Raw genomic sequence first — 19277 nt, 5'->3', positions numbered from 1 at the left:
CTCTTCTTATATAAGTATCTGGTTAACATTCTTGATTTTATCTCTTGGCCCCTATATACTGAAATATTTACTACCTCATCTTTAATGAAAAAGTGTGCCGACCCCTCACCGAAATTTTAACCTGCCCTAAGTGAAAAAATTGTGGGTACCTTGAAGACATCCAATACAATTTTTTTTTTTTTGCTTTTTACACTTTAAAAAGTATCTCTGTTAATATTCTGTTAATTTTCAAGATTAAAAAATGAAATCAAAGATATTTCCCCTGTGGGCATAATTAGAACAAAGATTGCGTCCTTTCTGAAGGTGGATGTAGGTAAAGAGGGGGCTGCCTCTGCCAGTGGCTCTGGCTGCCGCCTTCATGCGCTGCCACAGCGGGACCTAGGCTGGGTGTTGATGATGCAGCATCGGCCTTGACCTGTCCCGACCCTTCCTCCGGCTCCAAGAAGCTTGAGTCACTGCAGTGGTGTTTCCCATTGCTTCCTCTCGTTGGCTGCCCTTCAGCCCTCCCTACGAAGCCATCTTGAATGCGTCTTGGAGCGTGCTTTGCTGATGGCGGAAAAGATGAGGACAGGGCCAGCTTCAGAAGGTGCTATTGAAAGTCCCAGCTGCTGCACACTACCCACCTTCTGCAGCCTTGCTTACCGGGTGACACCCGGGAGCCTTTCTGTCCAAGGTCACTGAGGTCATCTTGACCACCAAGCAGGCTCTGTCAGTGATGGCCTTGTCTGCCCCCCGGCCCTGTGTGGTGGGTTTTACAAGCACACCTAAACAGGGAAGCAGTCATGCTCACAGACAGGTCAGGTTTTTCTTCTGCTAGTTAAGCTAAGAGGAGACCTACTCTTGTGTTCCTCCGAGAGGTAAGACTCTGGACCCCAGAGTCAGAGATGGGACTCTTGACCTGCAAAGCATGGCTTGTCAGGCAGTCTGGTTTTGAAGGAATTTGTCACCTACCCCAGGGCTTTTGCACTTGGCTCTTACAGTTGGCTTAGAACACTCTTGCCCACACTCTTGGCATGGCTGAGTCTTGCTCAAACTTTAGATCTCAGGTTAAATTTTTAGATTCTCTGATAACCCAGCTGAAAGTATCATAACTCACCCCAATTTTTCATTTATTTACCATATGTCATAAAGTGTCCTGTGTGTCCAGAAACTATTCAAACAAACAAACAAACAAACACCCCAATGGCCCAAACCCCTGGTTATTTGCAGTGTGTCAAAGTTCAGCATGCACCTGAGTCATCTGGAGGGTTTGTAAAACAGATACCTTGACTCCTGAGTATCTGAGTCAGCCAGTCTTGCTGGAGCTCAAGAATCTACATTTCCAGGTGATTCTGGGGCTGTTGGTCCCGGGACCCCACTGGTGGGTAATTCTCTCAGACCTGTGCTTGTTTCCTTATCATGATTTGCAAGTCTTTTTCTTTGTTTGTTTACTTGTGTTTCTTTTTCTGAATGGGCACTCCTTGAGGGGGATCATCTCTGCCTAGCCGCCAGGGAAGCCCTGGTGTTGCAGAGTGACCAGCACATAGTAGGTGCTCTGTGGACACTTGAATGGGTAAGGCCAGCACGCAGCAAGAAAAAGCCTCTCATTGCTCTTCCTCCCTGCATATACCCATCTTGACTTAGCTGCTTCCAATATCCATGAGAAATCTTGGCAGGAGAGACAAGTAGAACCTCAGTCAGCTTCTCGCCCCCAGTGAGCACTTCATGTATTTAGGTTACTTTGGTAAAATCAGTGCTTTAGGATACAGGGGTTAAGATTGCAGAGTGGGTGAATGTATTAGAGATAAAAGTGAGAGACAGGTGGAGATTATGTAATGGTAGGTGTCCATAAGTATAGGATGGGTGTTAGGATGAAGGATTTTGCAATCAGAGACCCTGTTGCATTTAAGCTGCTAGGGAGTCATTCATTCATTCATTCATTCATTCATTTATTTATTTATTTATTTCTGGGGAGTCTTTTAAAAAGAGTTCCTAGAATCTGGACAGGGAGATCAGTCTTGCTGAGAGCCATCTTCGTGCCTAGGTGTTTCAGATTAGAGAGAACTCCATGCGGTGCAATCTCCTGAGAGCAACAAGAGGCAAGCCAATCAGCTTTACCTCATGCCTGGAGATAGATCCCTGTCCTCTGCTGGTTAGAGCCCAAAGTATCTTCGTAACTTACAACTAGACACCTTAAGAAGTTTTCTGAAGAATGTTTTGGAACTTGGTACCATTTGCAATTTTTCATTGCTTGAGAGATACAAAGCATCTTAGTCTGTTCTGACTGCTGTTAAAAAATACCACAGCTTAAAAACAACAGGAATTTATTTCTCACAGTTGTGGAGGCTGGAAGTCCAAGATCAGGGCGCCAGCATGGCTGAGTTCCAGTGAAGGCCCCTTGTGTGTTGTAGATGACGGCCTCCTCACTACATCCTCGCTCGGCAGAAGTGGGGAGGGAGCTCTCCGGGGCCTCTTTTATAAGAGCACTAATCATATGAGCAATTGCCTCGCAGAGGTCTCACCTCCTAATATCATCTCCTTGGGGGTTAGGTTTCAATGTATGAATTTTAGGGAATACAAATATTCCATTTGTAACACCAAGGCAGGCGTGAGCCCCCTTGCCCAGGCACGAGCAGTCCCCAAGCCCAGGAGACATTGGCATAACTTATTTTCTCAGCACCTAAATTAATAAAAGCGTCCTCAGCTCAAATGAAGGGACACTGGCCTCATTTTGCCGTGGATCCATTTTATCCATTTTACCTCAGATCAGAACCAACCTGGTATCTGAGACTGCTTTTGCAAAATCTGTGAACCCAAATAAATAAAAATTGGCATATGTATTCATGTTCTGATTGAAAGTGTGCATAGGTCTCAACAATGCTTGCATTAATCTGTGCTGTTAGGAAGCCAAAGGGAATTTGGCTTGAGAGTTAGAAGATATAAACTAGTTTTTTTTTTTTTAATTTTTATTTATTTATGATAGTCACACAGAGAGAGAGAGAGAGAGGCAGAGACATAGGCAGAGGGGGAAGCAGGCTCCATGCACCGGGAGCCCGACGTGGGATTTGATCCTGGGTCTCCAGGATCGCGCCCTGGGCCAAAGGCAGGCACCAAACCACTGCGCCACCCAGGGATCCCTAAACTAGTTTTTAATTGTGATTTTACACATACGTTATAAAACTTACCATTTCAACCATATTCAGTGCACAATTTGGGGTACTGATTACATTCATAACGTTGTACAACCATCACCACTATCTGTTTCCAAAACTTTTCCATCACACTAAACAGAATACTTTGTGTGCATTAAGCAGTAATTCTGTACCTCGGTCCCCTGGTCCCCTGTAACAACATTTTGATTTTCTGTCTTCATAAATTTTTCTATTCTATATGTGTCATATAACTGGAATGATACCACATTTGTCCCTATATGTTTGGCTTATTTCACTCACCGTGATGTTTTTGACATTCATCCACGTTGTAACATTTATCAGGTCACCTTCCTTTTTAAAGGCTGAATAATATTCCACTCTGTGCATATACTACATTTTGTTTATTCATCTCTTAGTGGACACTTGTGTTGTTTCCATCTTTTGGCTGTTAGGAATGATATTACTGCTCCGAGCATTAGTTTACAAATACCTTTTTCAAGTCCTTGCTTTCAGTCTTTTTGGTTTACATCCAGAAATAGAATTTACTGGATCATATAGTAATTCTAGGTATAATTTTTTGAGGAACCACCAAACTGTTTCCCCAGAGTAGCTGCACCATTTCACATTCCTGCAAGTAATGTAGGTGTTTTGATTTCTCCAACTCCTCACCAACACTTGTTATTTTGTTTCTGTTTTCTTTCAATTTTGGTTTTGATAGTAGTCATTCTAGTGGGTAGGAGGTTGTGTATCTCCTTGTGGTTTCAATTTGCATTTCCCTAATGATTAGTGATGTTGAACATCCTTTCATGTGCTTATTGACCATGTGTACATCTTCTGTGGAGAACTATCTACTGAAGTTCTTTGCCCATTTTTAAATTGGGTTCTCCTTTTGTCATTGAGTTGGGTTAAGGTGGGCCCCCAATCCCATAAGATAGGAGATCTTTATATATATTCTAGATATTAAATCCATAGCAGACATATGACTTTCAAGTATTTTCTCCAGTTCTTTGTCTTTTCACTCCCTTAAGCCTGTTAGTGCACAAAGTTTTAAATTTTGATGAAGCTCAATGTATCCATTTTGTCTTTCCTTATTTATGCATTTGGTGTCCTACCTAAGAATACATTGCCAAATCCAAGGTCATGAGGATGACATGAAGATGATAGGAGATCAAGTCAGTATTAATCATGACTTTGCTTAAGATAGAACATTGGTTTGTGAATCCCCCGAATTATATGCAAAGTTTTGTAGTTTGGAGTTTTCAGGGGATCGCTATGTTCAAGATAAAGAACAAGGAAGCATCTGGCATAATATGAATTATTTGGCCTCTGCTTGGTTTAGAGTACGGTCTGCCGGTAGGTGTCCTGGCTCACCCAGTGGCAAGATCTTGACCATGTTAATTGTGTTTGGTGGAGGATCTATCATACTTGCAGGTCTTCCCTCTTTATAAATGCTAAGGATTCATGAACTTCTGTGGGTTTTAAGAAATATATTTAATATATGGCCTGTTTCTAAATGTATAACTATAAGCTTCTTTTGGAATTAGGCTTGATGTTAATTGAAGGAACGAATTCCAAGCCTGGTTTATAAAATGTACTTGTTCCTCAGGGAAATCAGGTCATGAGAACTTAGGTATTAAAGAAGTGACCCTGGTACAGAGGAGGGTAAAGTAGGAAGGTTAATGGAGTAGAAAATAGACACAGTTGGCATTTCTAAAAAGACTGGGTCAAAAGAGTCAGAAAGTTGAAAAGTTGATTAAAAAACATCGGTCAAATATAAGCTTCCTTACCAAAGTACTCCTCAAAATGTCGGCTTGGAATCCAGGGAGGGGGCATGCCACATGTGCTTAAGGTAATGAAGTCCATGAATGTTGGTAACAAGGCTCAGGTCAGGGTGAAGGTGGCTCTTAGAAAATCCTTTTTTCATTAGAACCAGTACCCTTCTCCCCAAGACTCTGCTCTACAACCACCTGGGCAGGTTTTGTTCATTCTGGGTAAATGTGAGGCATTTGCAAAACCCATGTTCCTTGTCTTAAATGCCTATTTCTCAGAAAAGGGAAAGGCTTACATTATGTTTAATTAGGATGCATTGAGTTCCTCTGCGCTTCCAGGTCATCAGCGTGGAGAAACTTCTTTACGGAGGTAGATGTTTAGTGCCTTTGGAAACTTGCGGCTTCTGCTTAGGACACCTTCGAGATCACTTATGGAAGGAAGAGCTGAATGGGTGGCAGCAGGGGTTGAAAACCGCCCTCTGATACGGAGTCACCCTGTTAGTTCACACAGCAGGTCACAACTCAAGAGAGGTATTTCCAAAGGCTGGCTCATCAGAGAAGCTGTGTGGCCCTGAAACTACTTAAATTGCCTTCTTCATTATACATTCATCAGGTCAGGTTCTTTTCCTCCGGAGAGTGGTAAGACCTGGGAGGCAGGGTTTTAGCTGCAAAGGAAGGGAGGAGGAAACTTGCCTTTTCCTTGCTCCTGATCTGTGTGTTCATCATGGGTGGGTGATGGAAAAGGGAGCCTTGGATAGGGAGACACATTCTTACCAATGGTCAACTCGGTGAACTCGGTAGAGCAAATTAACTAAGCTTGCTAAGTTTATCGTCTGCAGTAGCATAGAGATGGGAAGCAACAGGGTTATTGGCAGATTTACACCTGTGCTGGAGGAGGACATGAAATGTTTAGCAGAGGTCATGCAGATACTTAGGGACTAAATGTTTGTGTCCCCCAAATTCATGTGTGTAGAAGTCCTAACCCCCAATGTATTGCTATATGGAGATTGGGCCTTGGGGAGGTGATTAAGTTTGGATGAAATAATGAGAGTGGGGTCCCCATCATGGAATTAGTGTCCTTATAAAAAGAGAAAGAGATCAGAGCATGCTCACTCCCCCCATGATGGGGAGACAGCCATCTACAAGCCAAGAAGTGAGTTGTCATCAGAACTGATTATGTTGGCCCCTGATCTTACACTTTCTAGCCTCCAGAACTGTAAGAAATACATTTCCGTTGTTTAAGCTCCAGCTACGATACAAACAAGTATCTGGCATCTGCTGAAATATAAGCATGTCTCAACGTGAAAATCTATGAGCCCCCTGTCAGGGAAATTTCCAAGCACAACGATTTCCAAGCACAACGATTAAGAGTGGTTGGAAAGAACTGGTTTTACCTTTGCCCTTTGACCTGTACTAGATCTTTCATTTTGAGCAAGTTGCTTTCCTAAGTCGTCTTTGGTTTCTTATCTACAAAAGAGGATAACATTCCCACCCATCTCCTAGGCTATTTATGCTTAAACAAGGTAGCCCACATAAACTTTTAGCATAGCTTCTAGCACACGTTAGGTGCTCAATAAATGTTGGCCATACTGAATGAGTATTTATGGTCAAATAGAGAATTGGGCTGTTTCTTACCTCTCCAGACTTAATCACACACTTCATTCCCTTCTCCCCTCCCCCATTACTCGGACCATACTGACATTTTGTTAGTAAGTATTTGTGTGATGATTGTTTTCTTTCCCACTAGACTGTAAACTTTATGAGAACTCACTGTGGCCTTAAACCTTGTGGACACAAAAAAGTACTGTCTGAGCACATCCATGCGGGGGTTTGATGTAGCTCCCAGAACAGAGGGGTGGTAACACCTCCTCAGAGGTGAAAGTGCTAAGTCAAACCCATAATGTCTGGGGTGGCAGGTAAGAAGGAGGACTAAATGCATGGTACAACCTAATCCTAATATATTTTCATTTAGGGAGTTTCATTTGGCTTCTGAGGATTTTGGCAAGACCCACTAAATTGGTGAGCTAGTTTAACCCTGCAATAGCCCCACTGAAGTAAGAGTCCTTAATAGCCCATCTTTCATCTTAAAAGGCAGCTGAGTGCACAGAGGTCAGTGTTCCACCATTGAAAGGCAAAACCACATTACTGGCAAATCACATGCCCCCATGGACAGCACTCTTTCAGGATTAGTTGAAACTGGAAGCAAGAGCAAAATGGATCATTTAAGCAGAAAAACCCATCTGAATGAAACCCAAAGAACCAAACTTTTTTTTGTAACTGCTTTAGGGAATTCACATTTAATCAAAATTGAAGACTACAGCATTTGCCATGAGAATTCTTGCATCTTATCGCGGTTTTAGTGATTTCTTTTTAATTAGTTGCAGCTCTGCAGAAATCCTAACGTGCTTAAAACAATCAGGAAACAAATAAAACTGAGAGCTGCAGTTGCTTATGGCACAACTGTGTTTGCTTCCTTGGTTTTGGGCAATTTTGCTAACAAGTGACCTGTAACCTACTTCTAAAGGTACAAGTAAATAATTATTTAGTAAATTTTCATACTTCAGTTTATAATACTAATTAGTTCTCCAACTAGTATTCCCTAGGCAATGTATGTCGTCCTCCCTCATCACATTTATGATTCTTTTGACTTGGGATCTCCTGTTTTCATTTAAAAGATGAAAAGCTTAATTTGTGCCCCAAATTCCCGTATTTTTATGTGTCGTCTCTCATATGTTCTTGCCAGGAGAGTTAGAATACTCTGTAATTTAAAATTCAAAGGGAACTGAGCAAGATGCTTGTCATTTTGAAGCCATTACTTTTATTGCAATCATGACTGTGTTACAAGTAATAACATAACTGGAACAGACTTTTAAGTTACTTCTTGAGAAGTAGATGGAGGCACAGTGGTGACAGGTGAAGGGTTTGGCAGCAGGTGGATGTGAATTCAAAGCACATCTCTACATTCATCTGGGCACATTTCATAATCTGAGTCTAAGTTGTTGATAAGGCCATCTGCCTCGCAGAACTGCCCCACCGATTCGGTAAGACGATGAGGTGGTTTTGCACAAGCATGTCTGGTCATCGCTATCAGTGTTAAACGATAGAAATAGAATATATGCCACATACATAATTAAAGCTTTTCTAGGAGCCACATTTAAAAAAGGTGAAATTAAAAGTATTTTATTTAACCCAACATATGTGAAATATTATCATTTCAACATGCATAAAAATGGAAATGTTTTGGGTTTTTTTTTTAGTAGTCTTTTAAATCCATTAAAAAAAAACCTTATTCATGAGAGACACATATATAGAGAGGCAGAGACATAGGCAGAGGGAGAAGTAGGCTCCCTGCAGGGAGCCTGATATGGGGCTCGAGCCCCAGACCCAGGATCATGCCCTGAGCCAAAGGCAGATGCTCAATCACTGAGCCACACAGGTGCCCTTTAAATCCATTTTCTCAGAATATTTCAATTTAGGCTAGCCATATTTTAAGTGTTCAACAGCCAGATATGGCTAGTGGCTCCTGCATTGATTGGACTGTATTGTAGCACTGAATCATCAATAAATTCTTATTTCTTTCCCTTTGTATTTTAGAAGTATTGTTTAAACTTGAGTCATTCAGCCAGTTGAGTGGCTGCTATGGGGATGTGGGGATCTGTCCTCATAGTCCTGAAATTTATTTAGCTGTGAGAGGAATAACCAGTAGCATAATAACTAGAAGAGTATAGGTGCTAATGGTTGCTTGAATTTTAATTGTCATAAACATTATGGTTCTAATGGGAAAAATATTCCTTGATATTAAAAATGGGCACCTAGAGATTAAACAGTGATGTCAGATGCACCTAAAAACAGCATGAAAAAAATCCATAGAATTGTCCAATTCAGTTGGCCTAATGTTTAGGATTTTGTACCTTTAGGGGAGGTCCGTGAATGGACTTTGGGAGCACAGAAGGCCTCCAAAATTATATGCAACTTATCATATGTATGTTTTTCTGTGGAGAGAATCCGTAGCTTCCAGCAGATTCTTACATGGGCCAAGGAAAGCTCAGCTGCTGAGGCCCGCCCGTTGGTTATGGTGGAAGTCCTGTTTGCACAGGAGCTAGGGTTTCACCAGTGAGAACAGAAGTTGTAAATTGTCTCTTGTCACCATTACCCAGGAAAATCCCTCAACTCGCCCACCGGCTCAGAAATGTCTGCACGGCAAGGCACTTGGAAGGCTCAGACTCACTAAAGAAATGGCAGATTCATGTCTCCTGGCTTATGCTCACTCCAGGGCATCCACTGGTGAAATGTGTTTATTTTTTGGTTGAGGGCACAGGGCTGAATGCATCTGAGTTAACTGTGTTTATGACAGCTACCTCTCTCTCCCATGTGGCCATGGCAAAAAGAGCTGCGGGAATAGGATGTAGGTTCCGAATTCAAATCTCCATTTGTTTATTAAATGAGCCACACTGGTCTCCTCGAGCCTCTTGCTTGTGGATAAGATGATGATTTCTGGAGTGCCTTCCAAAGTTTTTCTAGATTTGATTTGCCAAGGTAGATTTGGAAACCTTCTATCACCTTGCAAATTACGACCCAATGTATTTATATGATAAAATGATTTAAAACAGAAGTTGTAAAAGGGATCTAGAATTGGATTTAAATGTCTGCTGTTTTTAATTTCCCTCTACTTTTTCATCAGTGGCACTGGCTGACTCCTCTAAATCTGGAGGCAGGTGGGGAGTCTGATGAGAAACTCCTCCACTTGACTTTGAGGTGAAACCCCTTTGCTTGACTCTGATGGCACAGGACCATCTAGGCTGGTGCTCCTCATTCTTGTGTGTTCTTCCAAGTGTCTTGTAGTAGTGTTTATTCTCTGGGACACATTAGGAAGAAAGGCGTGAGGTAAGAGCGTTGTCGATGAGCTGCTTCTGGGGGCCAGGGATCTGCTTCTGTCAGTGGGCAGACTTGGAGAATATTGGAAAACCATGGCCCTAATAGTGCACCTTTTGCAAACACTTGTCTTTGGAGGGTTGTTTACATAACACAGCAGATGTAATTATCTTTGCAGCACCTGTTCTGGAAGAGGCAATGAGGAGACACCATTAGCGCTTCCGTGTCTTACTTTCACTTAAGTTGTTCTATGGCAAGTGTGACTGACGACTAGTTAGCCTCAAGATTTTGGACCCAAAGAAGGAATTCTGGTTGGAGGAGGGCATAGGGGAGTTACCTACGAGCTGCCTAAACACCTGGTCATATTCATCATTTTTTTTTTTTTTGTCAGATCAGTAAGCCAGATGTCTGGCATCATGGCAAAATGAAATGGACACCCTTTCTCATCCTATCTGTATTTTGTATTTTCAGTAGGTATTACAGCTGCAATCGGTGTCATCACTATAACTAGGGAACAGCTATAGGAAATTCATTATTTAAAATCCTGGGGGTTGTTGAGATTCTGAAAGATACCAGTTTTAAAACGCATCCACTTTGGTGACCTATGTTATTCCGTGAACACATGAAATAGTTTGTAGCAATGAGAAGTCGGGTCCAGTCACCCAGAGTCGTTTTTACCAGCAGGCAGTAATGGTTGCAATAGACCGAAGAGATTTCATTGTAAACGTGACCCTGTCTGATAAACTTGCTCATACTTATTCTTGCTTTCAGGATAACTGGGCCAGGCTGAGGCCTTCTGCAAGACAGCAGTCTGAATGCAGGCTTCAGTGGTGAGTCTGATTTCTTCTTCTTCTTCACCGACAGAAATTTGTTTTAGGTCTGTCTTTGGGTTCTGGGCAGAATGAAGGTACTGGATGATTCAAAAGACTCAAATATTCCCAAGGAAGTAGATAATGTATTGGAAGAAAAAAGAAACACCGCCAAAGGCTTTTTATTTTATAAGTACCACTGCAAAAAATGAGGAATCACTTCAAAACATATCAAATAGAAAATAATAATTTATTTTAACTTCATCTTACTTAATGTTTGTTAACTAATCATGATTTCATGAGCTTGCTTGTAAAACTCTGTCCCTTCAAATCTACAAAGCAAAGGTTTACTACAATGAGCACTTAAAATTCCACAAACCACCTCCATCCACAACTTCCCTGTACATGCAAATTCTTCCATGGGGCTGCAATATTTGCAAACATGCTTTAAACTTCCGTAAAGCTGCATGGTATTTTGCTTTCTGGTAAAACCTTTACACTCTCTTGGGAACTTTAACCAGAAAAAAAAAAAAAAAAGAAAAAAGTTTAAATGTGTATCCCAACTCTAAAACACTGCTGGTTTGGTTATGTGTCATGAACCACACAGTTTGGGAGTTTTGAGTTGAAACCTCGACCCTCAATCATGTATTAATGGTCACTCCTATGAAACACGTTGAACAAAGTAACGTAAAATAGGGTTCCATTAAAAATACACACTGGCAGTTTGTATTCGTGTTTTCGGCAGGAGAAAAAAAAAAGCGTGTTTAACTTTTTCATATGAATATAGTTTAGACAAATTATTCTGTGAAAGTATGCTTAATAAAAGATCTTTCTGAAATTTAAACACTTTATGTAAAAGGTAGCGAGTAAAAAAGTACAATTGCTATTTTGGAAAGAAAAAAGAAAGAAAGAAAGAAAGAAAGAAAAAGCTCTGTTTGTTAATATTGCCTTCCAAGACAGTTAAGGGTGGTTTCTCTCCACTTAAAATAGAGCTATCGACACCCGGAGCTGCAGAGTTGGCCAGTTTTCGACTATAAACAGGATGACCGTCTTTAATCTTATATACAAAGAAACAAAAACAAAAAACAAAAAACTTGCCGCATTGAACGAGGCAGGAATTTCTACCCCAATGGTAGCGTTCTCTCTTATGTACACGACGCAGGAGGGGGGGGGGGTGGGTGGGGAAAAAAGAAAAATTTATACAGTAGTCACGGATAAGAAGGAATTGTAGACTCTCGTGCCATCCGGGGATTTCGTGCCGTGGGTCAGGAGTTCTTGGATCGTCATCCAATTGTCAAATATCTTTTTGTTCCTCTTCTTCATCATCTTCTTGTGGCTCAGTTCCAGGATGCTCACCTCCCTGCGGTCGTCGGCCGCCTGCTGCTCGCGCAGGCACTCGAGCCGGCTCTGCATCATGAACTCGCGCCGCCGCCGCTGCTCCTTGGCCTTCACCACGTGCTGCTTGCGCTCCTCCCGGCTCCAGTAGCGGCCCAGCTTCAGCTCGCTCACCGCGTCGTCGTCCGTGGTCATGCCGCTGCGCTCCTCGCGGATCTTGAGCGCGCGCTCGCGCAGCAGGCGGTCGCGCACCGGCCGCTTGGTGATGTAGCGCGAGCCGTCGCTGCGCACCTTGACCTTCCACTCCAGGCGGGCTCCGGCCGCGCCGGCGGGGGCCAGGTCCTTGCACATGCTCACCAGGCTCATCTGGCTCTGCGCGTACTCCACGGCCGACTTCTGCTGGATGAGCTGCATGTAGCTCTGGTAGTGCTGCGCGTGCGCCGGGATGTGCGCGTGCTTGTAGGGCGAGCGCGGGAAGGGCGCCGCGGAGGGGCCGCCCGGCCCGGGGCTCCCGGGGCTCCCCGGGCTCCCGCCGTCGTCGCCGGGCCGCCGCTCCCGCTCCCGCTCCCGCTCCGGGGCCGGGCCGGCCTCCAGCTCCCGCGGGGCCGGGGGGCCGAGGCCGGCGCCGCCCGCCTCGGCGTCCTCGGTGATGGAGAGCAGGCTCTTCGGCGCGGCCGGCCCGTAAGCTTCCGTGCTGCCCGCGCCGCTGCCGCTGCCGCCCTCCGCCGCCCTCCGCAGGGAGTTGTCGGGCGACAGCTCCAGGGTGAGCGGGGTGCTCCGGCAGCTCTCCCCCGTGTTGTAGGCGCTCGAGCTGTCCTTGTCCGACTTCTCGGGGAGCTCGGTGATGTCCGACAGCTCGTGCCTGCGGACGTCGACGCTGGTGTTGTAGTTGCGGAAGCCGCTGTGGTGCAGCATCCACGACTCGCGGTACTGCTCCCGCAGCTGCTGCATCTTGTGCGCGCGCACGATGCTCAGGCACTCCAGCTCGATGCTGCGCAGCTCCTCGTTGAGCAGCTCCAGCTCCTTGTCCACGCTCTCGGGGTCGCTCTTGCTGGCGTCCAGGTACAGGCCGTACGGGCTGCTGCTCTTGGCCTGGCACTTGAGCTCCAGCAGCTCCCGGAAGCGCTCGCACTCGTCCGCCGGGATGCCCAGGTAGTCGGCGTCCGCGCAGTCGGCCGACAGGAAGGACTCGCTGCTGAACGGCAGGTCGCCGCTGCCCAGGGTGTCCTGGCTGCACGTGAGCTTCCTCTGCCCGGCCAGCGGGGTGGACGAGGCCGTGGCGTCGTCGCCGTTGTTCTCTTGCTCCGAGCTCTCGTCGTTGCGCGTGCTCTCGTCCGTGCGTCCCACGCCGCTGTCCTTCTCGTGCTGGTTGGACAGGATGGTGGCCGTGTCCGTGGTCCCCCCGTCTTCCTCATGCTTCTTCTGGAACGAGAGCAAACAAACGGCCGCGGTGAGGGAGGCCTCGCGCCGCAGTTTCCCGGGGGCCCCCGCCTTTCCTGCGGGTCACGGGCTGCCGGACAGGGCAGGCTGTGCAGCGCTCAGGCGGAGAGGCAGGGCATGGTGTCCGTACCTGGCCGTGAGGCGGGCCTACCCGGGCTAAACACCTATCTCCTCCTCCTCCTCCTCGTCCTCAGTTCTCCCACCTGTAGGACGAGGAGAGTAGTCCCCTTACCTCAGTGGATGACCCTAGCCATCCATTCTGGGCGGTGCACACTGGGTGGGGGTGGGGGTGGGGGGGGCAGGAGGCATTCAGCAGGACCCTGATGATGCAGGTGGCACAGAAGGAAGCTAAAGGGATCTGAGCAGCTCAGGCTACACCCTACACCCAGGGAATTGCTCTACTTTGGAAAATATGACTTCATGTTTTCGGATCTGCGTGAAAGCTGGCACTAGCGATTTCTAAACAGATACGGACCCCTCAGCTGTAACAGCCAAGCCAGGCTCCCTTGGTGGGGGTGGGGGGGGGCACAGGAAAGCACTTGGTTTGCTTGCTGCCTTCCAGGCCGTTGGGTTCCTGATGGTCTTTGGCACAGTGGGGGAGAGGGAGGGTGCACACCTGCCTACAGCTGCCTACAGCTGCCGGAGGCTGGGGGCCCTTACCTGCTGCAGCCTGCTGGCCGTGAACTGCATGGCCTGCTGGTGCTGCTCTTCAAGCATGTCCATGTGCAGGTGGTCCAGAAAGTCATTTCTGTCCTCATCCATCCAGCCCTCGTCCAGCTGGTGGGGAGCGGAAAGTGGAAGGAGAGGGGGGTAAGTAGCAGCCAACACAGGCTTCAGAAAAGAGTCCTTCTGATTTCATCTTATTGACTTTTTAAAAGCAAGGATGTTAAGACTCCTTTCAGGAGCCATGAAAATGCAGTGGGCCAGGTGTTTTGCTGTCACATCAGAGACCTTCCACCCCAGGAAAGCCTCGGCTATCCATGGTTTTATCTTTTTTCAGGGTGACGCTCCTGCACCCACGGCAGCTACTTTCAGTGAAGTGGGCCCCAGTGAAGGGGTCAGGTGGAGCACGCCCTGACTCCTGCGCTCTGGCCCACAACCAAGGTTAGCTGGCCCTGAGGAGAAAGTATCCACGGTATGGGCGGTGTTCTCTGTGACACAGAAAGTGGTCTGCTCACCAGCTGTCTCTGGGGCAAGGCCCAGCACTTTCATCAGGCGCACATCTTCCCAGAGTAGACTACTGAGGGGCCTGACATCCCACAGCCTATGGGCCTGCTGTTCGTGTACCATCTGCGGCCGCTTTTGTCCTACAATGGCAGAGTCTAGTAATTGCGCCAGAAACTACATGCCCCCAGAGCCAAACATATTTATTACATGGCCCTTTGAGAGAAAGTTTTCTGACCAGTGGTTCTTATATTTTAAAATAAAAATTGTATTTTGTGTATAAGATGTACATGGTGATGATTTAATATACACAAACATAGTGAAATAATTCCTAGAGTCAGGCTACTTAATGTAGCATTTCCTCACAGAGCTACCATTTGTGTGTGTGTGTGTGAAAGAGAGAGAGCACAAGCGAGATAAGAGCACCTGAAATGTACTCTCTCAGCAAAGTTTTAGTAGCAACGCAGTATTACTAACCACAGCCATCGTGCCACACGTTGCCTACGCTCCACCCAGATCCAGGATGGAACACTTGTCAGGCTTTGGGAACTCAAACATTTTGATGGTTATGACCTTGGTTGTGTTTTCCAGTCCATTATGTTTCCTTATCTTCTCCTTCTTTACCATTCCTACACTAATGAACCTGCTGGGCCTACAATGTAACGTCAGGCTGGGTGTGAGCACTCTCCTTAAATGGTTAAAACATAAAATAGGTTTTAGGTCACATCAAGTGAGACTACTTTTTCAGGATGTACAAAATGCCTTCACCTATTCAGACTTAACACTTGGACAGCGGTCTGCAGTGCCACGGACTTGGAATACAGACCCAGCTTCATATGCGGGAAGCAGACTCACCTGGAGTTCAGGCCTTGCAATCAGCAAGGAAAAGTTCTTGTTTTCTTCACTGGTTAGAAGAGCCACGGCCTCTTCACGGTTCTGTACCTCTATTCCATTAATCTTAAAAAAAAAAAAAAAAAAAAAAAAAGGAAGGTGAGGAGGTGATGGAGGGGTTGGCCACAGCATAATTAGATCATACACAATCATTCTATACTGTTCCAGGCTTATGTGTGTCACCCAGTCACAGCTGGGGCACAGAATAGTCCATGCAGCTTGAAAAGAATGCTCATTTTCAGAAGGAAAGGCCTTGCTTGGCCTGGTCTATCAGTCAGCCATGACAGGTGTACAAGGGAACTAATGTGGAAGCTATGTGAACATAAGTGGCTGAGACTCCAGAAGGCAGACTGAGAAAAATCACCATGTTGTGAAGAGGGACCATCTGAGCAATTTAATCAGACATAATACTCAGGCAGGAACATAAAGGGAATATACTAAAGCATTATTATAGACATTTTCAGATAATAGGGGAGAAAAAGCAGCAGCAGGTCTCATGTGACCATTATGGAAGTTGAGGACAAACAAGGCAACAGCATCAAACATGGTGTTCTTGTGCTTAGGGTGTCACGTTAGCTTCTTTAGGCAGGACAGAAAGGCTAGCAGGAGGGACTCTCACAGCATGTGTGAGTCCCAGGGTGGATGATTCCTCCAGGGGACACAGGAACCGTCTCACCGAGCAGGAAGGTGACCCTTCTACCCAACTCCTTAGGCCAGTGAACCAAAAGGCAACAAAGAGGATGATTCTACTGGTCAGGGTGACCTGACCCAGTGATCAGTGGAGTAGGCGGAGCCATGTCCAGAACTCAGGACTTGCATGTCCTATAGTAAAAGCTAATGGGAAATGACAGCATCCCTACATGGCAGGACCGCAGAGAAGTAGGAGCATTTAGGAATGAAGGATCCTTAAGCAGGAAAGGGTCCTTAAGCAGCTGAGGTTTGGGTTGAAATCTGGGGAAATGTAGACTGTGCAGTGGAAAAAGGGAATACAAATTACTCCTGGTGAGGTAGAAACACAGTAGATCAGAAGTGAGAAGACACGAGTGAGAGGAGTAGGAGCTAAGCCTTGTGGGACACCGTAGAACAAAGAACCTCCATTTCTGTGAGATTAAGAATTACTGTAGCTGAAACAAGTGGTCTCTTTTTGACTCCAAAGAGCAACAGGCCTTCCGGTAAAGAAACTATCCTTATGAGCCCTTCTATGGTATGATATGTCAAGTCATGAAATTTAAAAGGCTTCTCCATCAATTTTACTAAATTTGCCAAAGATGTTCCTATTTTAAGGACAAGACCAAACTTGACACTCATGGTCCAAAATGAGACCTTTAGAGAAATCTACAATGAGAATTCTTCTGGTTCATGAGCTGCGGACTCTTGGCTTGACTTGGGCCCGTTGCTGTGCCGTCCTGGGCCCTACAGAGAGAATGATAGGAAGGGAGGTTCGCCTTTGGTAAGGTGCTAGGGCCTCTCTGGCCAGCTGTCCTAGGCCTCACCACTCGTGGTATGTGTCACGTTGCAAGGTTTTTGCTTCACTCATCAATTTAACTTGTCTGGCCTCACTATACATCTGATTTGGTAATCCTTGTTCCTTGATGTCTTCTGTATTTTCAGCTCTAAAGCTATTATCATCAACCATGAAGTGTGCTCTTCAGGGACGAGGCTCCTGGTCAAAAGCTGACCTACCTGGATAATGCGGTCTCCTTCTCGAATGCGCCCATCCTTGGCCGCGATGCTGTTAGGGTCGATCTGAAACACACATGGACATGTCAGCACGGGGTGGATAATAACGAAGACATGCATGAAAATCAACAACAGCACTTCTCAAAGGCTAACACATAGTCTTGCTTATCCCTATATTTTTGTTTTGCACAGAAATAAAGACGACTTAGTGTCATGAAAGGAGAGACAAACATGGATTGATCTGTTTCCAAGCCCTTTCCTGGGCATGCATGCTCTTGGACCCCTGCATGCAACCCTGTTCCATGGCAGTGTGCACAGACCCTGCTGACCCAAAGGATGGTGAGGCACAGCTGACTTCCATTGCATCCACAGAAATGAAAACCGAAGTGTGATGCAGAACAGGCTAAACTGTACCCTTCACTATGCTGGTGAGCACCATACCTTGATTATTTTACTATATGCTTCAATTTTGGAAAATAACTTTAAAAATGAAATATAATGGAGACAAGTGGGATTAAGTATGGGAAAAATCCCTCCAAATGCAGTCACGGGAAACCATCTTAAGTGTGGTGAATAAAGTACATCCAAAGGGATAATTATTAAGCCTAGTAAACACATCCCTTGGCTCATTTCACAGAAAGAGGTTTTATTTCATGACAAAACTGAGTTTCTGTGCTTGCATGGATGGGAGTCTATGTAAAGTATCCATACTGAAATCAGTGGCTTTGCATTGTCTTCTTTAAGAAGATCAAAATAGCTTCCATCTGTGTACTTTGCAGATGCATTTAACTTACATGAATTCAACGATATTCACATTCAACCAAAAGGAGAAAGAGATAAAAAAAATACTTTAAAAAGTGTAAATTATTCCATCCACCATCCCATTCAATGAACACGAGAAGGGAAATGTGCATCCGCTGTCCCCTCAGGGTTGAACACACAGAACCACGTAAACGGCTCCATTTTATGGCCGATTTGCAGGCTTCTCCAGGGTAATTTCGCCTTATGTGCTGACTGACATTTGAACTTAACGTCCATGTAAAGACGTAACTCCCTGGACTGTGTGATGAAGGGGATAAAGACATTTGTGTCTTTCCAAAGACTCCTCAATGAGCCAGAGTTAAGGCTGGTTAACACATAACAGGAAAAAAAAAAAAAAACAACAACAACCCAAACCAACACAATGCCTTCTGTGCTCCTGAGATGATAGTTATACACACTCTGCCTTCCTACCTCACTTATATAAATCCCAATGTCGTCTTCATCATCAGTCCGGTAGCACACAGTGAGGCCCAGCTTGTCCTGGCTGTTCATTCTGTAGAGATCCACTTCCTAGGCAAACAAAAGGTATTTCCTGTGAGCTCCAGCAGGCAGGGAGAGCTGGGGGTTGGGGGGGTCAAATCCTTTAAAAATATTTTGTTTCAATGATGAACTGGATTTCTTTGTATTTGACTGTGTGTAGAGTGGTTAACTTACTAAACAAAAAGTGATTATGGACACAGGATCAATGCCCACAGCATTTCTGACCCTTCAGTCAATATAAAGTCATTTTGAAAATAGTTATTTTATTGATTCCCCCAAAAGAAAAATTACCTATATTTCACTCAGTGTCATGACTTCTGGAGTAGGGCTTTTAAAAAGCATTCTTTCACTGTCTGCCACAAACGAGAATATTTCCATAGCCCAAACCATCCAGCCATTTCAGTACAAATGTTTCCAATGTGTTCGGTTAGATTATTTCACGTTGCGTTCCCTTAATATTCACAGTAATAGAACTTGCAAACAGATTACACATAAATTGATCCAAGAAAGGAGGGTAACGTGATAGCGTGCAATTAATGCTTTCCACAACAGCTGTGATATTTACAGTCGAGAAATTAGTTTCAGCCGCTATTACTGCAAATTAAATAAGATAAAAGCAAAGTGAGCCCAAATGCGAGACACATGAGCACGGGGAACGCCACTGTATTTGCCAATTAGTCTGCGCTTCAGAATGAAGTCAGAACTTTGAAAACTGCTGGAGCCTTGGGAGGAAGTTCTGGGTTTTCTGAAAGTATTAACAGGCCGAGTTGCCCTCTCTGCCACGTTGCCAACTACCCCTGCAAGATTCTGCAGCACTAAACTGCAGGCCTGTTTGAAGGGCTGCCTGATAAGAAGGTCTCCAGCAGGTCTCCTGATCTGGTTTT

General features: G+C 45.1%; 1 protein-coding gene and 1 long non-coding RNA gene across 5 annotated transcripts in view; one reads left to right on the top strand and one right to left on the bottom strand.

Moving 5' to 3' along the window:
• LOC144289712 (uncharacterized) overlaps nt 1-17275 on the top strand; it is a 52062-nt gene extending 34787 nt beyond the window's left edge. Inside the window, exons 2-3 of the long non-coding RNA XR_013357625.1 lie at nt 10544-10602; nt 17023-17275. This is a non-coding gene — a long non-coding RNA (uncharacterized LOC144289712). The remainder of the gene's footprint in view (nt 1-10543; nt 10603-17022) is intronic.
• Nucleotides 10813-19277, bottom strand: part of PDZRN3 (PDZ domain containing ring finger 3) — a 238032-nt gene continuing 229567 nt past the window's right edge. For all 4 annotated transcript variants that reach the window (XM_077858050.1, XM_077858053.1, XM_077858052.1 and 1 more), the window contains 5 exons: nt 18325-18423; nt 17095-17157; nt 15376-15477; nt 14017-14133; nt 10813-13338 (listed from right to left, as the gene is read on the bottom strand). In XM_077858050.1, the coding sequence (XP_077714176.1) occupies nt 11779-13338; nt 14017-14133; nt 15376-15477; nt 17095-17157; nt 18325-18423 (1941 nt within the window). In that variant the 3' untranslated portion in view covers nt 10813-11778. The remainder of the gene's footprint in view (nt 13339-14016; nt 14134-15375; nt 15478-17094; nt 17158-18324; nt 18424-19277) is intronic.

Source organism: Canis aureus, chromosome 19 (assembly GCF_053574225.1).
Source record: "Canis aureus isolate CA01 chromosome 19, VMU_Caureus_v.1.0, whole genome shotgun sequence".
In the NCBI taxonomy this organism is placed as follows: Eukaryota; Metazoa; Chordata; class Mammalia; order Carnivora; family Canidae; genus Canis; species Canis aureus.
This window is presented reverse-complemented; position numbering and strand designations above follow the sequence as displayed.